The sequence below is a fragment of the Amborella trichopoda genome, chromosome 6 (assembly GCF_054954075.1).
Source record: "Amborella trichopoda isolate Santa Cruz 75 chromosome 6, AtrichopodaSantaCruz75HAP2 v2.0, whole genome shotgun sequence".
Classification (NCBI taxonomy): domain Eukaryota; kingdom Viridiplantae; phylum Streptophyta; class Magnoliopsida; order Amborellales; family Amborellaceae; genus Amborella; species Amborella trichopoda.
The window spans coordinates 13,260,586-13,287,808 of NC_142341.1; the positions used below are offsets into that span (position 1 = coordinate 13,260,586).

Genomic DNA, 27,223 nt, shown 5'->3' on the forward strand with positions numbered 1-27,223 from the left:
GCCCTTCTCCAATTTTGGGTTGAACCGTAGTAGAGTAAACCATTTATAGCGCGTTACTTCCCAATAACTCATATTTCCCTGATGTGGGACTAATCAGTGTCTACTTATTACTTACCCATTGGTATTTAATACATTCTTTTTGGGTGGATAAGCTGGAATCAAAAGTACGTAGCTCTCTAGCTTCTAATCGTCTCTAGCCACAAACAACCTGAAAGGTTTAGAGCCCAAGGAATAAAAATAATTATGAATAACTTCATATTTTATCAAGAATGACTCACCCCACCCCTTTTCCCTCTCATTTTCACTCATTTGTTACGTATTTGACCTCCTCTCATTATATTTCCTCATTCGTTTTCACCCTCTTATTTGACCATCTGTCTCTATATGATGATGATTTTTTACCATCTACCTCCCTCTCTCTTGCACTTGTTGCTATCAAATTATCTCTCTCTTACCTCCCATTCACTTATTTAACCCTCTCTCTCTCATTCTCATTCGTATTTACATTTAACTTCTCCCAGTCCTGTTAGGGCTCTAGAGGGCAATGCCATTTTCATTGGGAACTCCCACCAATGCACCCTAACTCAAGATTTTTCCATATCTCAATTTTGTTTTTTTTTTTTTCACATAAGGGATTGTATACAAAGAAACCATTGATATAATGAGATCACAATTAATCTTGACCATTGGATATGAACTTGGGTTGTTGCATTTATTCCATTGACCAAACTCAAAGTTTAGAAAACATAAAAAAAATTCATCGTATAAGTTGGAACAATTGCAAATGGGTAAAATGTTAAATTTTGCATAATTCATAAATCTCCCTAGAATATTAGTCTTTTTACTCCATCCTTTTGGATTGCTTTCCAATATTTTAGTGCGCTAAACATCATCTGATTCAATATTTCCAGTAAAATATGAAAAAACCCATAATAAAATACATATTTTTTTAACCTAAAAAACTAGATTTTAAAGAAATTTTAGCAATTTGTTAATAAATTTTAAGGCCGGATCAGCCGGAATCCCCAGATACACCAATCTAGACAGCCGATTCGCGCATCTGGACCACTTTTTCAAGCAGCGAATCCACCCCACCAATCCAAGTTTCAAACATATGATTCAGACCAAAAACTACGGAGCAAAATTTTGTGGCCTCTCCTAAAATAACTACGGAGCAATGCTATGCTTAGGGCAAAGAGTAGGAGAACGTTTCCTTCAAATCATCTCTCCTCTTGCAATTGTTTGGTGAAACCACCTCAATGCATGTTTACCACTGCCTTTCGAGTTATCTTAGACATTCTTTTCTTCTTTTTCTTGGTTCCTGTCTGCCCCTTAAATTGGCCTCCCCTCTTGAAAACAGCTAGAACTTCTATACTGCATAGACAATCCAGACAAATGTTTTTCACTTCAAAAAAAAGAAAATATCCAGATGAATATTCCAATAGATATAAACCATCCTTGAAAGCCCATAGTGATGAAATATACATACTCTGAAGTCCAAGAAAAAGAGAGCTCTGAGTGATGAGAATTTCAACAAAGTTTTGAGCACTTAACAATGGTTTCTCCCATTTACTACACCACATTGTATGGATGAAAGGACCCAAGTATATGAGAGTTGTTTCCTGAGCCTTTATTTCATCAGAAATGTTTCGGAGAAACAATACATTGCGTCTCCTTGAAATATAACTTCCCATAAAAAAAACACCTTTAAATGTAATCGATGCGGTTTCAAGAAGTGTTGACGTATATTTGGCCAAGACCCAATTCTAAAATGCAGGTCGTCACTTGAACGGACTAACCAAAAAATAATCTACATGATGTTGACCCTATGTCTTTAGCCAACAAAGGATCTATATATATTGAAGCCAGTGCTTCAAAAACCAGGGTTGCCCAGGCAAACCAGCCACATGGAAAACTAATCCAAATTGGTGAGCAGGGAATTCTGATCGGCAAACCAGTGTTTGTTGACCATTACATTCATTTCACAATGAAATGAACTTTAAAGTGCAACAAATTACAATCATACCTAATTATCAAGAATATGACCACATATTCTAAAAGATACAACCTAATACCAAAACGAATGACGAGTTGCCTCATAGTCAATTGAATCCTGATTCCCAACGCATAACTATTGATATTAAATCATTGAGTTGGTTGATATACGAGTTTGGGGATTCAGACTCTTGAGAACCTGGTAGACCATACCTAGGAATGGGCTTAATGCACTAGTTAGGATGGCGAGATGCAACAACGTGGCATATCGAGTTCCATTTCTATTAGGTCCCATGTATATTGGGGTAGGGGTTGTTAGGTTTTTGTGGCCATTTAAAGGCCTTATGAGAGCATATACTGAAAATATATAATGCATTATTGACTCTAATGGGAGTACGGTCCAGCTTGGACTGTGGGACATTAACAATGCCGCAGACTCACATGAGTTTTGACTAGCTATGACTCAATGTGAAGTCCAAAACCCGTAGTCCTGGGTATCGTGTAAACACAACCAATAAGGGTTTCGATGTGGGGTTATCCCTAGATGAGATTGGAGATGTGCCTAGGACAGTTAGCCAGGGGACATGGATTTGACCCCTGTGTGTGATGGATGGCCTAAGAGGACAAGGACCTTAATCCTCATCATTACCATCACACGACATATACACTAGATAGTCGTTCAGGAAGCGACCCTTTGGATAAGGGTGTGTAAAATGTACATGTACGGAAGAGATGACGCCCTGCAACACTGAACTGTGTTGGAAGGACCCATGGAGCACACTGTTGAGATAGGCCCTGGACTTTTCTTCAGGGAGGGACCTGTAATCCATGGTCTAGGATTATATCTTCTCCATTTATTGGCTGAATTTGATTGTCCAATCATGAATCCCTACGATGGATTGTGGGTCATAGGATCGGTTGGGTCAGTTTGAGAAGATGTAGTGTTTAGAGAGGATGGAGTCCTCAGTATATTTGGCGTAATCCTAACTCTATGGATCCAATTCCCATCAAATCTTATTTAATATGTTTAAATAAGTCTCAATTATTTTATAAATAATTAAAATGAATTTTTAGACCTCTATGAGTATTTTATTTTATTGAAAAATGATTTTTATATGAGGAAAAATCAATTTTCTGGATTTATTTTTAATCAGAGAGAAAAATAACATATTTGAAGGTTGTGTTTTAATATCTAAAAATTAATATTGATATATTGAGGGCCAATGGGGTTCAATGGGCCCACCAATACGTGGGGTGTGGGGCCCACATGGACACCAAATGGGTGGTGCGCACCACCCCAAGCAACCTTTCCTTTTGTTTCATGTGCCTTCTAAGGCATGTGTTGTTTTAAAGTTTTGAAAAGTTCAGATGTAGAGATTTAAATTGAATCTAGATAAGAAAGTGTAAGATATCAAATAGTATGTATTAAATACTTTCTCTACACAAAATATTTGATGGGTATGGAGTTTTGGAAACTAAAGGATAAGGTTCCACATCATTCCTTTAATCATAATGGCTGATTTAAGGAATGAATGGCTGAAATCCCTTCACCCCATATATCTTCATGATCAAAGGTCAAGATTAAACATCACAATGATGGCAAAACCCTAACCCTAGAAACCCTAGCCTCTTGTCTATATATACTAGCTAAGGGGGTTTCTACTTCTCATCTCTGTATCTCTCTCTTTCCAAGCAGCCAAAGGGGGCACGCCTCACTCTAGCTTTCTCTCTTTCTTTCTCTCATAAAAAATTATCTTTTAGGAAGGTTAAACCTAAGGGGTGGCATACCCAAGCCACACAAGCCCTAGCCCTAGGTTCTTGCCGCATGCTCATGTGTCGAGCCTTGGTCAAAGAAATCCCATGTGATGCTCTCTAAGGGTTTTGCCATGTGATGCTCTCTAAGGGTTTTGCCTATGCTTCCCTAATTGTGAGGTGTGTTCTTGAATCGAGATCCTGTGTGTCATCGGTGGAGGAGACCCGGTTTGGGGTGTACGAAGCCCTTGGGGGTAACCTGAGGCAAGGTACGAGTTGTTTCATGATTTCGTGCTTTTGTAATTTTCAGTTTTATATGATGAATGTAACTTTCTTTTTATGGCATGCAAGTGAGAGGTTTTGGCTATTTCATTAAGTCAAAATTGTATTTTGGGCACTTGTAAGTGATCTGGGTGGCAATACATATAAGAGAGTGGCAATATATATAAAAGAGTAGAAAAATTTTAATTGGTATGGACTTGCCCAGTCACATAGTTCACCTTTCAGGGGTGTTTGCGTTTGTGTGTCTTATAAACACAAACATATCAGGTACTCTATGTGTATGTGTGTGCTATAAACACAAACATATCAAATACTTTGCCAGTTCCCGTCTCCCGATAGCCTGACAAGACAACATAGGCTACAAAGCCTTTAGAACTTGACATTTTGGACACCAAACTACAAGTGTCAAATGACTTTTTATAACTCAAAATATCTATTTCTATTTTGAGGTGTTATATGAATATAAATTCCCCCAAATAGTTGGGATAAGGCTAAGATGATGATGATGATGATGATATTAATATAAATTTCAATCAATAAATTGAGCAACACGTAGCTAAGTTCAAGAATGCAAAGTTGATACCTTTGGGTGCCAGGGAAAAAGTTGAAAGCATGGGCTTTTTCCAAACGCCATGTATTGTTGGACAACAAAGACCGGCAATCCTGTTCAGGATAACTGAGTTTCAGAAAATATAAACAAACCTCGGGCCCCCACCATTATCTGAATACACCATACATAAAACAAGAAAAACAGGAAATCCCCAACAATCAAGTTGATCTTGGTCAGTAAGCATGCTACATGATACCTCCTTAAAGTTTTCCCAACCACAGCTTATATAAATGAGTGTTTGAGGCCATGATTGATGTTTGTCCAAATTTGTCTCACTTTCTACTTCAACACAGGCTTCCCTTGCCCGCAGAACCCATGGTCTTTTTTCTTCCTTTCCTTTTAAATCAGAACTGTTCGAGCAAAATTAAATATTAACACATTGATGAACTTCCAAGAAAACATAACACAGCGCAAATTGTGAACATCAATAAACATGTGGCCTCCTATTGACCATTTCTATAGATAAATTCTGCCTGTACCATTATGGTCAAGGTGCAGACAGATAATTCCAAAAGGGACAGCACATTATAACCTGATGGACCATGGAAGAAACATACTCCACCAACTTCGACAGTGCAGGCATGGAGAAACCATAGTCCAACACAATGGATACTGAAGCAGAGAGCGGTACCCAGTAGAACAGGACATGGATTCAATGATGGTATCACTTTCTCTCTGCCATCCATGCCAATGAACAGTGGTAGCCCAGTGCCCTCCAAATCTTTTTTTTTTTGGGGTATGCTTCCATGGTCCACTGGATTACCCATCAAAAAATATGGAAGTCCCTAGACAAGAGAAAAACTTTCATGAAGTTTCACCTTCCAGACATACGAACAGATTTCTTTCCCAATTTTGACAGTTTCCCAAGAGCTTCTATAAGAGATGGGTGCAACCCTTTCCGTGGGGGATCAACCACGACAACGTCGGCATTCTCAAGCCAGTAGAGAGGCTCCTGAAAAGCATAGAAAAATACATTATAAAAACATTCAGATGTAAGATACAAGTACTCTGATTTTCTAGCTATATCATGGTACTGATATTAAATATATGGCCAGAGATTTAAGAACCAACAACTGAAACATCTGCGTGGTGCCAGCTGATGTTGCAATCTAAAGATTTGGGTAAGCGCCCGATGGACTTCTCGAAAGATATTTTAGACTCTTTGTTAACTTCTACACACTTTACAGTCCTGCAAAACTCAATTATTTATCCTTGACATCTGAAAGGCACAGCTGTGACATTGCATATAACAAGAATTTAGAGAAAGGGAACCATACTATAGTGAGTGTAGTCAAATCATAGTCAGCAAGTCTCTGATTAAAATATGATTTTTCAAAAAATATCGGATTTTTAAAAATTCATTAAGAATTCCGAGTTTTTAAAAAAATTACCTTTTTTTAATGGAACTGATATAAATCCATATTTTATCTTTTGCAAGAAAGAAAATTCAAAAAAACTTCCTCCCTATGACTTTATCACGAGAATGGGTGTCTAGGCATCAAAAAGAATGACTACACCTTGTAGCTTGAGATTGGGCGTCTAGTTCAAGTTGTTTGATGCCTTGAAAACTTCTAAACATCTCCTCTCACAAAAAAAAAGAAGGTTTAAATGCATCCATACAATAATTGTGCATGGTTTTAATGCATCCATACAATAATTGCAACTCATAATCCTATATTGTGTCATCTTTAAATATCCGATTTTTTTACTCCTTTTTTTTAGCCAAATCCAAAAAATTCATGATTCTCTAACTTAAATAATTTTTGGCAATCCATATTTTTTACCTGATTTTTTTCCTCCAAAATTTTGGAGAAAAACCAAATTGTGCTTTTCCATGGACCATTGCTATAGTATGCATTCCCTTGAGAGAAATACCAGCACTTGCCTGCATTTCCTAGTGACAGCTAAAGATAGGCCAATGACGCCAGCGCCTGCATACAAATCTACAACAGAAGCTCCATAAGGAATATATTTTTGTAGCTTTTGGAGGAGAGAATCAAATGCCTGCAAGGATGAAGACCTACCAAAGGTTAGGGAATATTCCAAACTTGGCATTCAGAAACCAAATTCCAAACATCTTAAACAAGGTTTGTGATGTGAAACACCAAAAAAAAAAAAAAAGAGGGCCAATTTTCTAGTATTAATAAGTCATTTTTTCACAAACATCAAAGACATGTTCAGCACAATGTTTGAACCCCTCACCTCCCTCCTCCCTTTGGCCCTCCATCCCTCCCTCCCTCCACAAACATCAAAGGCATGCTCACTCTCCCTTAGGAGTTCATATATTTTGCTTTAGCTATGATTCCCCTGTAAGCCGCAATGGATGGTGTGTTCCTTATATTAAAGAAGTTAATTTCTTTCCTGTGAATTAAGAAACAAATGATTAAAGAAATCGTAATTAATCCAAAATTCATATTAAATGAGTTAATATTGGGAAAAACAAAACTTTTTCTTATTCAAACTCCCATTGAGCCCATTCAAAATTTCATGGGGCTAATGGATTTATACCAATGTTCTAAAAAAGGGTCTGCCTGGGGCCTAAGCGCCCAAGACACCACTGGCCGCACGCCTAGACTTGGACGCCCCATTCTGGGCAGGCGCCCAAGCACATGGGCCTTTTTTTTATTTTAAAAGATGCCCAAAGGGAAAAAGGGGGTAATTTCCCAAAAAGGTTTAAATAAGTTATTGGGGTTATTTTCAACCCCCCAAAGTTAAAAGAACACTTCTATAAGCCGTCAATCTCTTAGCTTTTATGAGAATCAAAAGTAATTTTTGTGGTTTGAAGAAGTTCCTTAACTTTTCTTTTCTCATTGGAATTATTTTCTCATATGGAGAGTTGGAGACCATTACTAATACATAGCCTATTAGACTTCTAAACTCTTTTTTAATTTTGGATGGTTTGAATTTTCAAATTTTGAACAAGTTTATTCTCAACACGCGATATGTCATATGTATATATATAAAAAAATATGTTACAATATTTTCAAATGGAATAAATTACAAAATTGCCACAAATATATGCATAAATGTGTGTTTGGACTTTGGACGGCACATGTATGTATATATCTAAAGAATTTGTATATAAAAAATTTGTATATATCTAAAGAATTTTTATATACATATGTATATATATAAAAAAATATGTTACAATATTTTCAAATGGAATAAATTACAAAATTGCCACAAATATATGCATATATGTGTGTTTGGACTTTGGACGGCACATGTATGTATATATCTAAAGAATTTGTACTACAGGGTGTCTGAGGTTCTAGTGCCTGGGTGCTGGGTGCTCCGCACTAGGCCGGCAGCCTAGCATTTTTTGAAACCTTAATTTATACTACCCCCCAATAGCCCCATAAAGTGTTGTTTTTCCATTTCACAGTATTTATTGTTCTTTGGTTTTTAACGGTTTTTTTTCCTTTTTTGCTCTTTTTGAAGCATAAGTTTGTCTAAGTTGATCTTCCCAATTTAAACTTCATGGGCTTATTTTGAACCAAATCTGTGTTACTTGCCATAAAGTCAAGAATTGCAGTTTGTCTTGTGGGGAAACCCACACCATCCATATCCAAGGAGACCAATAAATGGAATCAAATACTAAAGTTGAAGTCCTCGGGAGATTATTAAGTATCTACTCCACATCCATGAAAGCATGTAATGTCCCTTACTGAATATAAACTGATTTTCAAACTAATTTTTATTATTAAATTAGAAATTCGCTTGGAAACATACTTCGCAGCAAAAGGTACAGTTATTGTGGCTCATTGATGTTCAAGGAAAAATACCTGATGGTATGGATTCCAGCCATATCATACTTCTAATTTTGAGGGAAAAAACCAATCACTGTGATGGTAAAATTGAACGGGAAAATAAACATGATCCTAAAGAGAGGATCACTAACATTCCAAATGGGCATAACACGGAAACATATGAAATAGCTTAAAATCTCTTAAACCAAACAATTCACTATACAAAATCTAGACCAAATGACCATTCAATTTCAAAACGAGTCAAGGGTGTGATGTCCCTCTTGACCAGCTGCTACCTAAATATAAAAAACAAAATAAGAAAGGAGAGTTTTCATTCTAGGTTGCCGTGCAATTGAATCTTCTGCGACCCATGATGTTCGCTTATAGCATTATAAACTCAGCAGTTGCCAGACCCAAGAGGTTGACCCTTGAACCAAGAAAAGGCAAAGCACAAAATTAATCCTTCCTCACAAAAAACAAAAAATATATATTTTTCTCATAGTAGTCATAGTGATTGCGCTTGTGGAATAGGTTATTAAGAAGGTTTAACCGTCCTACAACTTCTGCTTCTTTTCATTAACTGCTCTGACTATGGACCAGATCAAACTAAAATGGTGTATTAGTGTTGTTGGCCTATCGGTTCTTATAATACTCACTTCACATAATCACCCAAATTGTAAAAAACGGGTCATCGAAGAAAGTCATCAAGGGGAAATTCTCAAGGGGAAATTCAATGACGTTTGGCAAGAAAGTCATCTAAGGGAAATCAAGTGACATTTGACAAGAAAGATGGAAAAGGACCATAATGGTTCTACCAAGTTATTCTAGGATGGAGAAGATAATGCAGAAGAAGATCAGAACTAAAGTGATATTTCAAAGAAAAAAGAGGACAGGAGTGCTAAGTTGCAGACCTGTTTGTGGAATGATGAAAAACTAGAATAGTAGTCAGGTGCCATTCTGAGCATATGTGCACGGAAGACTCCATTTGGAAAGAAGCTAGGTTTGTTGGTGGGAGTTCTACTTTTCTTCTCTGAGCTTTCAAATTTATACAAATGAATTTATTACTTAGAAAATGAAAAGAGGGAAAGAGAATCCCACTTTGACACATGGTTGAAAGTTAAAACTAGGGTCCATTCTGAGCATTGTAGTAAGGTGCCATTCTGAGCATATGTGCACGGAAGACTCCATTTGGAAAGAAGCTAGGTTTGTTGGTGCGAGTTCTACTTTTCTTCTCTGAGCTTTCAGATTTACACAAATGAATTTATTACTTAGAAAATGAAAAGAGGGAAAGAGAATCCCACTTTGACACATGGTTGAAAGTTAAAACTAGGGTCCAAAATCTGCAAAAAGACAAGGTTCAGCATTCGAAAGGATAGACTATGTATAATATGATCTACAAGGTATAATAAAGTAGATAATTGCATAAAAACACATGTTCTCAATAACAAAAAAAGAAAATAGAATACTGAATTATAGATGTCAAGAAAATCATGATGAACAATGAAGTTTGCCTGCAAGAGGGAGTAACAATTAATTATAACACTCGTAATATCACACACAAGTTATATGCATAGATACAGCACCAATTTCTCCTTTTTTTCCTGATAATTGCAGGTTATTTTTGGGCATAAAGAATTGAATTTGATAACCAGGAGATAGCCAACATGCCCTTGGAATTACCTTCGTATTTGCTTGACCAAAGCTTGATGGAATCAAAGAGATATCAATTCCTCCAATATGCTCCCAAAAATCTCGTTCTCCTATCAAATGTCTCCACCTATTTCCAAAGATTATCTGCACACATTGAACAGATTCATTCAATGGATGTGGAGAACATAGGGAAGTCTTGCACAATATACATACATACATACATGCATGCAAACATAATATATACGTATATGTAAAAGGAAAAAGATTTGGAAGATGTGGAACCATGTACGCCCAACAACGTGATGTTTAATCTGCCCAATTGGACGGCCAATGTCACATTTTAAATTTTTTTATTTGACATGAAATTTTGAGGGGGCATATATATATAACTAGGGTGCACCCAATTAATATATAAAAAATAACTAAGAATATAAAAATAAACCCAAATACCCCTGAAATTGTAGATATAACCAGGATGCACTCAATAGAAAAACAAAAAAATAATTCACGTAAAAGACCAAAAAACACCTCAATGTTCCAAGGGTATTTTGGTCGACCTTTATTTTACAAATTATTTCTAATATTTTTTTATTGCGCACACCTGATTTGTAAGAGTTTATGACCCACATTTCATGTGAACTGGATTTGTAAAAAATAAAATAAATGAAATGCATTCATGGACATCGCACAGATTCACATTGTACCGTTGGACATACACTATTGTGCCGTTGGACATATACACTATTGCATATACGAGCTGGCATACCAAAATCGGCTCCTACACACACATGGTGGTGTATGTGTGTGTGTATTACATACTGGTGGCAGTGTCTTCCTTCCTTTATTCTACCTTTGTTTCACTACAAACCCTAATCTTGCCTATCTCGACCACTTCCTTCTAGGTCAATACTCTTGTATCTTACTCCTCTCTTGAAATCCGATCAGAATCTTCCCTCTCAAATGAGATCTCAAATTTTCAAATCAGATCTGCCTGAACCCTACATCAGATCTGAATCCCTAAAATCATATCTATGTGAACCCTGAAATTGAATCTTAAAACATTGAATCAGATTTGTGTGAATCCTAAAATCAAATATAAAAATTTCATAATAGATCTGAATTTTCCTTCAGAAGTTTCAAATTGACAGTCCAAATTATTCAAAACCTAAGTTCTCTTATTTGAACCACAACTGAAGTTTCAAACCCTAAATTCTCTTTATTTTGTGAAGTCTCATCGCCTCATTTATCCTTGCATAGCTTACTCATCTACAAACGTTTTTGTGACTCCTAAGATGCACACATATGATCTCTATTAAACTGGACTCTACCAACTTCATGATTCGGAAAAATTTAATTGTTCCAATCCTACGTGGGCTGAGATGAATGACATACCTTGATGGAATCATTTCTCCTCTAAAACTCATCGAGAAAGAGATTGTCCTCAAAGAGGGTATAAGGTCATGCAATTAGTCTCCAACCCTGAATATGAGAACTGGTTTGCCATAGACCATTCACAAAGGCTGGATAAATTTTCATTAATTCCCAAGGACATTATATCTCATGTGATAGGTGTTCATTCGACCAAAGAATTATGGGATCTCATTCATGAGCTTTATTCTCAATCATCTATGGCTATGAGGACCAAAAATAAGAATGCCGTTTTACATGAGGACCAAAAATAAGAAGTATATAAGGAGCAGCCAATGGAATACAGTGAAGGAGACCTAAAAGTCATGGTGTACAAATTAAACCAGGTGATATATGGGTTAAGGCAGGTATTACGGGCTTAACTCGATAGCTTCTGTAAGGTAGTAAGGAGGCATGGATTTCAGATAGCTTGAACGAATCACTCCTTATTTATTCAGCATGACGGGAAGAGATCACCTTTCTACTACTTTATGTAGATAATATCATATTTACAGGCACCTTATTGAAAATGTTGAATCACATTAAAGAAGTTTTCCTTAATGCATCCCAAAAGAAGGACCTAGGTAGTATAACATATTTCCCAGAAGTTGAAAAAAGAAAGAAATATAGGATCATGCTTATGCAACACAAATATGCTTTAAGATTTTTAAAAGGTACAGAGATGTTAGATGCAAAACAAGCCCCAGCAGCTCTTGTTTTGAATAGGGGATTGAGAGAGAATGAAAATTTTGGAGAACTTAATTCAAATCCAGAAGAATAGAAAAGTATAGTTGGTGTGTAACAGTATCTTACCTTCACAAGACTAGATATATCTTAGGCAGTTGATTAAATAAGTCAATACATGCATCATCCTAGAAGAGATCATCTAGAGGCTGCCAAAAATGTCAATCCCATATGGAATGCCTTTTCATATGCAAATTGGGCTAGGGAAACAAGTACCAACAGGTTAGTTACACGTTTATTGTGTGCTTATGACCAACAACTTCGTATCCGGTGTACCAAGAAGCAAAGGACAGTGACAAGGTCAATCCCAAAAGCTGAGTATAGGGCAATGGTAGAAGTCAATTCTGAAATTACATGGATAAGAAGCCCTTCTATTGTTCCTGGTCTCAGTCGCGTAGTAGTGTTCTATTCTATGTCAGTCAAAGTGCTATAGCCATTTCCATGAATTCAGTGCTTCATGAAAAAACCAAACATATTCAGATAGATTGACACTTTGTGAGAGAAAATTGAAGACAAAGAATAGTGGCAAAGTTTTTTTGGACCAATGAATAGGTGGTAGACATTTTTACAAAAGGGTTGACCAAACAAAGACAGAGACTTCTAAAGGGCAAGTGATCGAAGGCATTTGTATGGTCTTATTCATCTTGTACTCATATGTGTAACATTTGAGATTGCATTGAGTATATTTGTATTGTTAGCCAATATTCAGAAACTCAGCTCCGGCTCGAGACTTGGGGCCCGCCCAAGTCGATAACTCGAGCAAGTCCACTCCAAGAAAGCCCCAGAAAATAAAAAAATTTAAAAATAAAATAAAATAGTGAAAATCAAACTAAACCAAAAACTGTTGGCTATGTGGCCTTTCAAGGTCTTAAAGCCAAAATTCTTCTGCTTAGTGGGAGCTAGAGAGAGCCTGAATCTGGGTGCTTAGCGCACTGGGGCCCAGATTCATATTACTCCGAGTTTTATAAGGCATTGGGAGCTTGCGTTTTGGAGAGAGTAATCTCTCGGGGAGGTGTAAGGGTCACCTCCAAGTCAGGACTATATAGGTTAGAATGCCTCATAGTTGATGTGATAAGCCAAGGCATGGAGAATCCAAATTGAGAACAATAGAACCCAAGTGTATGGAATGGTCATAGCTTATGGGACATGAACCCATATCTTGACATGAGACCGTTCCATGGCATGTGCACCCACAGTCGCATGGGGAAGCCACTATTCTATAGTATTATCCGACTTAGAAGAGCTAGTACACATGTGCTTGAAAAAACCTTGAAATAGAGTAGTAATATGTCCCACAGGGGTACACCTGTAATCTATTGATAAGCCGGATGGTAGGAAGCTTTGGCTCAATGACTTTAATGTGATCAATTATGTGTCACTGCCATAGGTTATGAAGCATAAGTCCGTTGGGTGAACTTGAGACACCGGTGGACCATCATTCGCGACTAGCGTAATGGAGTACTCATGTTACTAAGTGAAAGCCTTGAGATCTCACATATACCTTTAGTTTAATTATGATGAGAAATGATGTAAATATGTTTCAAATATTTATTGGGATTTTTTGGAGATCTTTTCGGATTTTTTAAAGCACCAAAAATGTGTTTTTTAAAATTGTTTGACCTTAATTCCAAATGAGGACATTCATGTGGATGCCACATGGCACCCGAGTGGCCATAGGGTGGCCACGTGGCACCATGGGCCCTTCACATTGGGCCTCCTTCTAATTTGGGCATGGATCCCCTTTTGACACTAAATTATGTAATTTGATTTCCAAACCATATGTTATATGGTTATAACTTAAAGTTACATTTTAATCACATCGGTAATTGTCACACATGTGACATTCTTGGTTGTGTAAAGCCAAGGGAATTTTGAAATAAAATTTGTTATTAAAATTTATATCCATATGCGAAATATTGCATGTGAATATTTCATGTGGATGCACCTCATTGGTGTGACCCATGTGAAGGTGTGAAGGGTACGGGTTGGGTTGATTCTATTGGTGGTGTCATAACCCTCCTTTTGCCTTTCCCATGCAATGACACCATTTATTGTTTTGACCCTTGCGCTTGGGTATTTTCTGCACTCTTGAAATAAATAAATGTTAAGGGTATTTTTGTAAGTACACTTGAACATGTTTGAAATAAAAGCATGGGGTTAAGGATAATAAGGTAAATGTGGTTTTGACCTAGGGTTTTAGTGTGTGATAATGGTGGCAAATCTCATCCCTTCATCTTGATGGTGGATGGGAATGAGTGGCTAGGATAACTACCCTCTCATGTGCTATTGATGATTTGCATCAAGGGTTGAGATTCAATCCTACTCAAACACTTCATATAAATACAATCTTATGGTCCAACATAATCCTAATTTTTGAAAAACAAATTTTCACAAGAAAAAGGAACCTAGAGAGAGAGCAAGAGCTCCCATGAGTTCTATGCACCAACCATTGTAGAACTTGCATTCCATTGATTATATTTGTAGCTTTAGGGCGATCATTCACTACATGAGATAGAGTTCGTGTTAAGCCATCATCAAGGTAACACTCCGTCGAGTTTTTCCCAATTGTTCTTCATCCTATTCCACTTCAAAGCTTGCTGTAAATTCTTAGTCACGGTAGTTTTGTAATCCTTTTATCATTTGCTTCAAGTGATCTTTATGATTGCGTTTTATAGGGTAGTCACCCACTTGAGTATAAGCTTCATACCTTGATGATTCTTTGATTGAGTATAGTTTACCCTTGATTTTTATTATATATGAACTTTCTGGTACATTTCTTATACTCAAGTTTCAAATTCCAGAGATCTATTAACTCCTTGAATCATTTAGAGTCCATACTTTTGCATGCAATCCCGTTTTGGTGGTCCGGTAGACTGTACCATATAATTTTGCTCTATCTTACTCGATTTTGATCAGATCTCTCTCGTTTTTTTTGCAAATTGTTGTGGATTCATTTTATTATTGATTATAGACCATATGAAGTGTTTGTAAAGGTGTTTAAGCTTCCCAAATTGGATAGATACCCGTGAGATAAATAAACCACTCGTACGCTCATCTTTGGGACAAAAGTAAGTCCTTAAAAGCCCCGATTGTGAGCCAGGCACAAGGGGTTCAAACCATTGCTTTCCCCATATTTGTTTGCATGTTAATTTGATATATTTACAGTCATTGAGTGATTCATGATTGATAGAATTGAGTATATTACGTGAATATTGAGATTGCTCTTATAACTATAGAGTATACGCTTCAATGTTACACTTTATTATTTATGTGAATAGAGATTTCATTGTATTATTATGATCAAGCGTATGATGTGTATAAGATAATGTGGCATATGATGAGGATGAAGATCGAAGAAGATATCACTATTTAATTTTGATTTAATGAAGAATATTGAGTGCAAGTCATGTAATATGTCGTAGAGATGTACATTGTGCGTATTTTAACATTGTATTGAGTTTGACTGTATTTTTTAGTAAGGGATTTGTAAGGGACCTATTAGGGTTGAATTGTTTTTTATTCAAACGTGCATAAACCAAGCTTGTAGGTTGAAATTTATGTATTATGGTTTTGTATTGAGATATTCATGTATTTAAAGCCTAGTGTTTTAATGAAAAAATAATAATTAATGAGGTGTATCTAGCCTCTTGGTCTTATACCACCAACAAAAACAACATAAAAAGTCTAAACAAACTCAAAAAAAAAAAATTGATTTACAAGTGGAGACATCTCAAGAAAATACAAATATAGGGCATACGATAAGAAAAACTCACAAATCATTATCAAAAGCATCACATACAAAATATCTGTAAACCGATTTCACAATTTAATATAATTTTTGAATTTTTTAAACACCCCGATTTTCCCCAAGTGCTTGGTTCAGCAACAAGCCAAGTCCGAGTAACACAACTAAGTCCAAGTCGATTCAGCCAAGCTCATAAACAATGTTCATAATAATGTATACATGCATACATACCAATGTTTTAAAAACGATCTCCCTGACGCCTAGGTGCCCGCCTAGGTGGCCTGGACCAAAAATCCGCACGCCTAGACCCAAGCGACCCTACACGGGCAGATGTACCTAAGCGGGCAACCAGACGGGCCAGGCAAGCGCCTAGGCGGGCGCCCAGGGCCGTAAGGCCTTTTTTCGTGCTTTAAACCACCCAAAAGGGTAAAAAGGGTCATTTTGACCCCCAAGGTTCTATAAAAACGTTATGGGGTTTATTTTCAACCCCCAAAGCACCAAAAAAAAAAAAAAAATCAATATATAAAAACCCCCAAAGTGAAAAAACTACAAGGCGCCCGAGGTTCTGGGCGCCTGCCTAAGCGCTGGGCGCTGGGCGCCTGGCAGGCCGCCTAGCGTTTTTTGAAACCTTGATACATACATATAATACATATATAGAAGGACGTCCGAGTACACTATGGTTAGTCTTGGACATTCAGCTACTCTCCTTCTCCACTTATCCATAACCTCTATCTTCATCTTTCATTCAGGTCGATTGTTCTCTACGACTTCTTTTTCTTTTGTTTAATTGGTGACTGTTATTCATAATTCCTGTACAAATACCCCCATATCAAGCTATAGTCATTGCATATTAGTTAATTCATGTACCTCTTGTAGTTGAGATGAATCAATGTACAAAATTTTGCAGCTCTTCCTATGGGACGTGTTTCTTTGAAAAGTGAGAATTGTGCAATCAAGAACAATACAAATTTGAACCCAGATCTTGGTTATATGTGTTTCATTGGAACCTAGATTTCAAAAGAAATAAAGGTGACTAATAGGCAAAATGAGATACACATAATAGCCAAACAGTTAACTTTGTGTAGCATTTCTCTCCCGAAAATATACTTCAGCAAATTAAATTTTGTGTTCCTCATTTGTATTCAAAGATATGTCATCATTTTCAACAATTTTTGTGGAATCAATATCAACAAATATTTATTCACTTTCTCCCATAAAAAAAGATACTCGTTCAAGAGGTTTCAGAAACATAAAAATAAAAAGTTCACCAGGATAAGAAAAGTGCTTTCCTGACTTCCTAGAGGCTCTCGTAGTGCATTGTTATGTACCATGTGAAAGATGTAAGAAGGTCTCATGGTCTCTCCCCTAATATATGGAGAGATTTTCTTATTTTCATTTTTTTTGTTCACCAAGTTAGCAAGGGGTTTGAGTGAGTAACCCACCCATTGTATTAATGTGTGAAATAAGTACAAAGTGTATATAAAAGGAATGAAATGCAAAAGAGCTCTCAAGAGATCGCTATGCACAAGTATCCTCACAACAACACTCAGAGCTGTCGGAGTAAGAGATAAATCCCAACTCTTTTAGATAAGATTTCACTAATTATCTACACAGCAATTCAACCTGTTCTGCAACACTTTCAATCTCTTTTCTCCTGGAAGTACCATCCAATTATATGTTCTTTTAAATTATCCCATACATGCTTCTTTGAAGGGAAACAACCCTTAAATAGAAATTCAAAGTTAGTATGAAAAATTTTCAGGTATACCCTCAATTTCACATGGATAGTTCTTTTATTGAAATAATGATCCACATGGTGCAATTCCAAGCTATTCCTTCTTAGCACAAACAGCATCTAGAAGCAATAGTAATAAGTTGCTCAAGTAAGAAAACAAAATAACCATATAAATAATATCTTGTAACTTGTAGCAATAGAAACAGTGAGAATCTCAAATAAAAGTCTGAGGGTACTATTCTTAAAACTTACATTATTAGAAGAAGTTTGAAAGTTAGCCCACACAGAGTGAATAAGATGAAAGTCAGCACTACATCCGCCATTGCTCCACAGAAACTGCATGACACTTCACATTACCATAGTTAAGAGACAATGAAAGAAGTTGATGCAAGAAGGACAACGGTGAACTGCTTGAGGCAAGCACTCAAGAAGGCCGAACTAAAAATGTTAAAGTCAAATTCAGTAAAGAAATAAATAATGAAATTCCAGAATAAGATCAGAGCAACAAAGTTTAGCTCTTGGATCAAATATCAGTAAGCAATGTGCGGTGATTCTAAGAGAAAGTTATATCTTTACATCTGAGAGAGCATTCAACTTCTCAACACCGGGAGACTGCTCGCTTCTTGAATTCCAAACTAGAGCCACCTGAACTCTGCCTGGTGACCAATGAGAAGAATCTAAGCCTTCACAAAATATTCGTAACTGTAAAGCAAAAGTGAATACAGATAGAAAAAATATGAAATAAGAAAATATATAAGACTTAAATCACTAACCAATGCGCCAGATGTACTAACCATTTCTATAACGTTCTCCAACTGGCAGTGATGTATTATATGTAGTCACGGCCATCTGCAGGAATTTCAGAAACAGGAGAAGATAAGGAAATGTGCAACAGTAACTAAGACTAAATACAAAGAGAAACATGCCTGAGATCCAAAGATAAATTCAAATTAATCAAATAATTTTTGGCGAGAAGGGTGTTGAGTTTCATCAATACAACAAAAGGAAGCATAAGACATTTGCAAGAGTCAGCTGTCCTTTGTGAAAATACAAGAAAGGTTTTAGTGGCAACGGTTACCTAGAAGGAAGTCAATAACGTTCATTCTGTTTGAGAATCATTTTTGTAACTTTAAGACTTTCAATAATGTGGTGCAGGGCCCATGATTTTTCTTTACATCAACAATTTGAAGACCAATAAGCAGTAAATCATATCATTATTGACCTTCCCCCATAGTGCGAATTTGTGACGGTTTTAATGGAATGAAGTAAAATTTCAGAATATTAAACTGTTATAAGGAAAAAGTAACATAAAATTTAAATAAATTTCTTGCTGTTCTAGTTACATCCTCGTGTGCTCTTTTCGAGGTAGGGAGAGTTATATTCCAAATTACATTTATTTGGCCCTTTAAAAAATTTAACCATGTCACTGATAAGGGAAGTATAAATCTAATCGGGGTCAAACGAGCCCAAACAGAGCATATAGATCAAAAGGATAAGGATATATAGGACAGATAGCATAGAAAGATTAGGCAGCAAAGAGACAATACAAGGTGGGTATAATGGGGTCTAGCTTGTCACATCTCCTTGTAAACCAACTGTGGACAGCTGAAGTGTGTGTGTGTGTGTGTGTGTGTTTGTGTGAGAGAGAGAGATATGGGAATGGAAAATGTTGGAGCAACACCCTGAGCTATAGTGAATTCAAGCAACAGCCAGATATTTTTATCAACATAGATATGACTCCATTACTATCTCCAATTTAACATGATACATTCTTCTCCATATTGTTTTTATCTTATCGTAAAGCAAAGCACACTGTAAAACAGAATGTTAAAATGCAACTCTCTTAACAATCAACACACATTTGGCAAAAATCAGAAGTCCACAGTACCAACCTGCACATATCTCAGTTCACCAGTTCCCATATCTTCATCATATGGCTGGATACTCAATGCAGCAATACCTAGACAATTATAGGCAACCATGTTGAAGGAAGTTGCAAGTTTTTAATGTTTTCCAGTAATTTTCAAGTTTCACTAAAACTCATTATCAACAAAGACAATAGCCATGCCTTGTTTCAGTAAGTTGACAGCAGCATTGATGCTGGGATGATGAGCTGCAAGCAAAACGTCCAACACATAAGTCTTCAATCAATCCAAAACCATCAGCAACAAAAAAAATAAATATTTACAGAAGACAACGACTAACTATTAACAATGCAAAGATAAGTAATGTAGGCCCCATGAAAAAATGTCCATTTAGTCAAAGAACCCTAACTCCAGTGGTTAAGCCATTTTACCATTTGATCAACAGAAATGAAGAAAACATTTCATCTATCATATCAAAGTTTGGTGCACTTCATTTGAAATTTATGGAAGACAAATGAATCTCAGCTGCTAAACCAAGAGTTGACCTGGCTAAATGAATGAAGAGCAAGCAAACGAGCGAGAGAGAGAGTGAATCTGCACTATGGTTTCACATTCTACTACAATGCTAACTTATTGATACAGAATCATATTATAAAACTACACTTATCGGCTTATATGTATACATACATATGTAGAGATATAGATAAGAGACAGAGAGAAACAAGCTTTTTATCCAAAATAAGGAGGGAGGAACATCAGTACTCTCATTCCTATATAAAGGCTAAGGGCCTCCCTCAATGTTTAGTCCCATAGTGAAAAGGTAGATGGAGACAACTAGCTGTCACTCGAATAAAAAGGGTATATCTCGCTTAAAATTGTATAAAAGATAAATCAAACCCAAACATTTAATTTAAAAATGATATATTAAATTAAACTTTCATATTCAATTACATAACTAAATAACTATCCCAAGACATGGCATATCTTCTAACAAGACATGCATGTCATGCATGACCCACATTTGTGTGGTACAACATGATGTGTTGACTTGTGTCATGTAAACACACAAAATGGGATAATTTCATATGTCTAAGTAACATAGAGGACTGTTTGGATGACAATTATTTTCATATGGAATAGACTACCGTATCTGAAATTAGTGTACTCTGCATAATATTACTATTTTAGCTGTTTGATACATATACTTGTATTATATATAATATTTGTTAATTATCAAACCTTTTTTTACGATTTCAGCTATTTCTGGCTGAAAACGTGTGGTTTGCAGCAAATTACTTTAAAATAAAGTAAAAGGACAAAGTTATCTTTAAAACTGCCCATGGGTCTATCTCAGATAACTTTATATGCACACTGCCAAACAACAGATAATTCATTATCAAGATTAACTTTATTGAAATAGTGAACTATCAGTGATAATGAGTACATCAAAACCTGCCCTAGATTCATAGGCCTAACCAACAACAACTCAGAAAATCAACACACAATTCAACACACTATTGTCTTCAGTTTCCCTGAGAACGAGCTCGTGTCATGCATTTTCTCCAAATTTTGGAAATATTAACACGAAAAAAATTGCTGAAATTTTTGCATTTGGCAGTGTCAGAATTTGACAATTATATTCCAAAAAAATAATTTATGCACTACTAAAAGTCTAATATTTGAAACATTTTGATCTTATGAACTTCAGAATCCAGGATGCTTTAGAAACTCAGATTAGCAAATGCTAGAGAATACCCCTCTTGAACCATGTCACTATAACATGTGGATTTCGCCCACTTTTCACATGTCGACAGACATGACTCAGCAGTCATGACATGCACATGGTCGCATGTATTGAGGCACGTTACATCCAAGAAACATGTTATGTAACAAGATTTATCATAACTAAAGACGTTCATTTTGTTTGGTATCTATTCTTCCCATCTTTTTTTATAACTTCATTAGGAACATTCTTCTTGTATAGAAGCTAGAGAGTTAGTAAGTCTCACTACCTACTCAACATGAGACAAACTATTAAAGGACACAGTTAGCCTTTATAAAGAGTCGTGACTTCTTACCCTCCCTCTTACTACCTACTCGACGTGAGACAAAACATTAAAGGACACTGTTAGCCTTTATAAAGGGCTAAGACTTCTTATCCCTCCCTCTTACTACCTACTCAATGTGAGACAAAAAATTAAAGGATTTCTTATCCCTCCCTCTTTCTACCTACTAGACGTGAGACAAAACATTAAAAAACACTGGTAGCCTTTAAAAAGGGCTGAGACTTCTTTCAAAACTATTTGTGTGTGTATAAAAAAACTCATCTTTCTAACACCTATAATGAGTCATAAGCCATCCAATTAGTAATGAACCTTGAATCAGATCTTCATTTCAAAACCTATGAACCTTGAATCAGATCTTCATTTCAAAACCTAGACCTTGTATATAAAAGAGTTCTGTAAATAGACATTTGTTGATAACTTTTTTCTTTCTTTTTTTTGAAAAAGGTTACTTAAATAGTTAAATTTGTCGATAACTTTTATGTATAAATCAATCAACTTTCTATTTTTATAATTATTTTAGTGAAAATTTTCAAAAAATACCCAAGAGACGAACTATTTAACTTTGGGTGTGGTTTGTATAGAGCCGAGGCTCTAAACAATCAAATTAGAGCCCACCTTCAAATAGTGTCGAGAAATGTTGTTTCAATATTGGAAATCTTTGACTAGCCTTAAAATATATTTTCATCTTTAATTATAAAATTTAAAGCTTCAAAAATAGTGTAGATCAAGCAGATCTATAAAAACTTGAATAACTTAAAAATTGACGGTCCAAAAATGCGTACAAGATGCACTATTTCCAAAACTTGAAATCCATTTTTTTCTCAAGTCCATGCATCTTGATGGCGAGATGATCAATTTGAGGATATTTGGGCATCAAAACAACATGTTCTAGTGAAATTTTTGAGGTAGGCTCTAATTTGATTGTTTAGGGCCTAGGCTCTATATAAACTTTTCCCTTTAACTTTTCATCCATTTCTTTCGATTTAATTTCAAAAGGCCCATCAAAATCATGAGTTAGAATAGTTGATATTTTAGGTGTGAATTGATAAATTCCCCATTATTCTGTTAAAAGAATGCATGGATGTTTCAAAACCGTGCCTAATTTCGGGTTGTCGCAGATGACCTGAGTCTATGTCATGGTAACATAGCTCATGGGTGCCCATCCTTGATATCCAAAATGGCAAAAGACCTCAAATCTTGAGTTATATATAGATCTGAGCTTTCAACATATGGTTTGAAGAACAGTCCCATGACCTAAAAATGCATTATAGGATTCAGGTGTGGATTAAGGATTTAATCTTTCATCGGGCCTTAGGCCCCTCACTGAAGCGCTAAGGGGACTCAGGTAAACCAAGACTTCCCCCATTTCAAAGACTTTCTGCGAGACCGGCCCAACAAAGGGGCATCTGCCCCAAGTCTTAATGGAAGCAGAATAAATAAATCAACAAATAAATAAATAATTCAAACCTTAGTTTAATATATATACTTGATAGAAACATAAGTTAGTTTAACAGATATCCTTCATAGAAACATAAGTTATGATGAGTTCTAGTTCCAATACCAGCAAAATCCAAATAGCAAACTTTAATCTCATCAAGTAATTAATTCCAAATAAAATGGCACTAGGTATACATCTTACACTGTAAAATCCTTGTCTCTGCATGTCTCTTAGGTTGCATGTTATTCTTATCAGAAACATTAATGAAAAGGGAGGATCTTGGAAAATTAACCTTGGCAAAAAGGAATATCCGCAACAGAGTGAGTACCCTCTTGATAAAGTCCAATAAGAGGATTGTTTGATGATCCCCGAACAGCAAGTTTTGCTCGACATCTCCATTCCCACTATTACAAAGAACATAAAAATAAAAATAAAAGTATATTGGCAAAAAGAATAAAGACAAACCAAACAAAAAATTTACAAAACATAATCATCCTGTAACCCTATATTTAAAAAAAGTTGTCTCAAATTCACAATAAATAATTGTCAAGTCTTACAATATTAACTGTACCAGCATTCATTAATTTTTATCATCTACATTCATTAATTTTTACAACATATTTTGCTTTACTTCTAAGAAATCAGAGCAATTCAATCTTTTATAAGAACAAATTCACATCATTCCAATATAATTAAGAGTATTTCTGTAGCTTCGAAATATTGGAAGAAGCCCAAAAAGCAAAGACCAGCTTCAAAACCAGGCCCTTTTCTTGTTTGAGCTAAAAAGCCGTTCCATCAGTTACTTCCTGAGATCAGTCAACATCAATGTTGGAGGAACACAGATACGTTTCTCGGTATTTGACATGGATACAAGGTGTCCGACATCTCATGCCATGAAGAAGACGATTGGCGACACAGCTGTATTTTCAAAAGACAACTATATCCAACAATTGTTTTACTAGTATGTCATTTCATGCATGGAGCAAGAGATGATATACCTTAATTGGCTGAATTGTAGACATTTTGAAAGTTTCATAGACAAGACCAGCTTCAAAACCATGCCCTTTTCTTGTTTGAGCTAAAAAACCGTTCCATCAGTTACTTCCTGAGATCAGTCAACATCAATGTTGGAAGAACGCAGATACGTTTCTCGGTATTTGACATGGATACAAGGTGTCCGACATCTCATGCCATGAAGAAGACGATTGGCGACACAGCTGTATTTTCAAAAGACAACTATATCCAACAATTGTTTTACTAGTATGTCATTTCATGCATGGAGCAAGAGATGATATACCTTAATTGGCTGAATTGTAGACATTTTGAAAGTTTCATAGACAAGACCAGCTTCAAAACCATGCCCTTTTCTTGTTTGAGCTACAAAACCGTTCTATCTGTCACTTCCTGAGATCAGTCAACATCCACGTTGCAGGAACACAGATACGTTTGTCGGTATTTGACATGGATACAAGGCGCCCGATATCTCATGCCATGAAGAAGATGATTCACGACACAGCTATATTTCAAAAGACAACTATATCCAACAATTGTTTTACTAGTATTTCATTTCATGCATGGAACAAGAGATGATATACCTTAATTGGCTGAATTGTAGACATTTTGAAAGTTTCATAGACATTCTCAAAGTTCATGTGTCTAGAAATAGAAAAGAAGGTCAAGCCTCTAAATTGATGCAATCAATGGTTAATAAACAAGAAGATGAATCCAAAATAATCTGCTTCCGTTCATGTGTCAATACGTGTCCATCACAAGTATGGCACCCAAACAAAAGAATCCATGTAAAATAGGTCAAGTGGTCAACATAAGTCGGACTAATCAGACACACCACGGCAAAAAGCAAATCTGATCATCCACAAAAGAATGCTAGTTTCCTCTAGTATGGGCATGCTTTAAGGATGACTATACACAAGTAGATATTATTTTATAAACGTCAGATTTGGAATGAATGGACCGTACTCAATACTCCATTTTCAATTGAAGCAACGATGACGTGAGCATCTTTCGAGAATATAGTGCACACGTGTATTGTATATTTCCTAATAGTGCTAAGATGTACCTCTAGAGCTTATTTTCTATGAAACCTGTTTAAAATCTCTTTCATATCATGTGCTATCTTTTGCCACAGCCATTCAAACCTCCTCTCCCATCATTTTTTTATCAAAAACTCTTTCATAGTATGTGTTCTATTATGCCACAGCCATTCAAACCTTCTCTCCCATCATATTCTTATCTGTTTCAAATAGTGTTACTGTAAATTATATTGATAGAAATTCATTGTTGTTGACATCAAGTTCAATATTGAAAAAACTACTATGAGTCTGTTGTGTTTATTCTTCATGATTCTTGTTCAGTTTAAGACCCATTGAATGGAAGTTGAATAAAAGACTTCACCGCGCTGACATACTTTCTTGTCAACACAACTGCTTATAAACTTTCTAAAAGATCACTGCAACTCTAATTTGGTATACTTCAGTTATTTGGACCAAGAAACTTCCTGCATTAAAACTTAAACATTCGTGTCCAGACCAACACGGGGTTGTAGTAGTAGCCGTGGTAATAGTAAGAGAAAGCAAAGATGCCACAGTAGTAGTCATTGTGTTCAAACAGACATAGGAGACTACTAGTAGTAGTAGTAGCAGTAGCAGTAGCAGCAGCATAAATGGCATTGTAAAAGACATACCCAGTAGCAGTAGAAGTAGTTATTCATGTGCAAAAAAAACCGGTAACAGTAGTAATAGGAAAATAGAACTGTAGAAGTAGTAGTAGTAGTAGTGTGATGATGACGACGATGATAATGGTGACACAACATCAATTGCAGAAGAAAAAAGCAATGGATCTAGGACATCCCAACAAATGTTAGATGATCATGATATGATATAAACACAATATATTCAGAAGTAAACGAACCAATAGTCCACTGTCAAAGCTGAAATCAGGAACACCAATTCCACTGAAGAAATTATTCGCCTCTTTGATAATGTGGGGCTGGTCCAATCTCCACTCATGAGCGCACCCTGAACACCTGAAAACTCCAGACAAAACAAACAATTATTAAATAGAAATATAAACTCAAAAACCTAGCTTTCAGATTTCAAAGTAAACGAAAACGTGAGTAGACATACTGAAAATTGAAGATAGATAGATAAATGAGAGAGAGAGAGAGAGATGGGGTAAATGAGATAAATCAACCGGTAGAGAGAGATACATTTCAAAGTGCTGGCACTGTAGAGCGGTGGATAGAGAAAGGCCTGGGTCTTGCTTGGTGAGACTGAGAGAGTCTTTGGATGACGTTGAGGTTATGGTTAGGGTTTTATCACGATTTGGTGTTAGGGTTTGGTTTGAGCGCAGAGAAGGAGAGGAAGGAACGCAGGCGAAGGTCAAAGCCATTGCCCACCTCTCAGCAGACCTCTCTCTCAGTTTAGATGGCGTCAAAGCGATAAGGGGGGCGCATCTTATTGCAACGGCCATACTATCTTTTGTCATTTCGGATTGGGAAAAGTTTATATAGAGCCGAGGCTCTAAACAATCAAATTAGAACCTACCTCAAAAAATCCACTAGGTTGTTTTGATTCCCAAGTACTCTCAAATCGATCATCTCGATGTCAAGATCCCAAGTACTCTCAAATCGATCATCTCGATGTCAAGATGCATTGACATGAGAAAAAAAAAAGGGATTCCAAGTTTTGAAAATAGTATATTTTGTAATATATTTTTTAACCGTCAATTTTTTAAGCCTAAATACACTATTTTTTAAGCTTTAAAGTTTATTTAAAAGTTTATTTTTTTATCTTTGAAGTTTATTTAAACATAAAAACATATTTTAACGCTATCACAAAGATTTCTAGTATTGAAACTATATTTTTCCACACTATTTGTAGGTAAGCTATTGTTTGGAGCCTACGATCTATACAAACCAAAGTTTATATAAGGATACAACCTTAAAATGTAGAATTGCAGATGCACCCCAAAATTTGATCATAAAAGGTTGTTTTAATGTTGAAAAACCTTTAATTATTCATCTTGATATTGAGATGCATGAATATGAAAAAACAAAAATTGAGTCCCGTAAATAATGCATCTTGCAATACATTATCGAGAACATCCATTTTCAAGATTTTCATATGTTGATAGATCTAGTTGATTTAAACCATTTTTTTGAGTTTA

At 35.9% G+C, this 27,223-nt stretch overlaps 1 protein-coding gene across 27 annotated transcripts; it reads right to left on the reverse strand.

Moving 5' to 3' along the window:
- Window positions 1-967: 967 nt before the first annotated feature.
- Window positions 968-26,483, reverse strand: LOC18438174 (S-adenosyl-L-methionine-dependent methyltransferases superfamily protein). 27 transcript variants are annotated; one of them, XM_088869534.1, is made up of 17 exons: window positions 26,265-26,483; window positions 25,967-26,081; window positions 24,336-24,415; window positions 24,037-24,143; window positions 23,331-23,442; window positions 19,738-19,782; window positions 19,562-19,629; window positions 18,464-18,518; window positions 18,246-18,325; window positions 17,922-18,005; window positions 10,069-10,182; window positions 6,525-6,643; window positions 5,711-5,828; window positions 5,458-5,591; window positions 4,836-4,989; window positions 4,613-4,692; window positions 968-1,374 (listed from the first exon to the last, which is right to left on the reverse strand). In XM_088869534.1, exons 4-17 carry the CDS (start codon window positions 24,058-24,060, stop codon window positions 1,257-1,259), a joined length of 1,305 nt encoding a protein of 434 aa, XP_088725660.1. In that variant the 5' UTR covers window positions 24,061-24,143; window positions 24,336-24,415; window positions 25,967-26,081; window positions 26,265-26,483; the 3' UTR covers window positions 968-1,256. The 27 variants fall into 27 exon arrangements, 12 of the variants coding, with proteins under 12 accessions (XP_088725660.1, XP_088725659.1, XP_088725658.1 ...); XM_088869533.1 differs by having other exon boundaries at window positions 24,037-24,255; XR_016057531.1 differs by lacking the exon at window positions 5,711-5,828 and having other exon boundaries at window positions 6,424-6,643.
- Window positions 26,484-27,223: the final 740 nt, after the last annotated feature.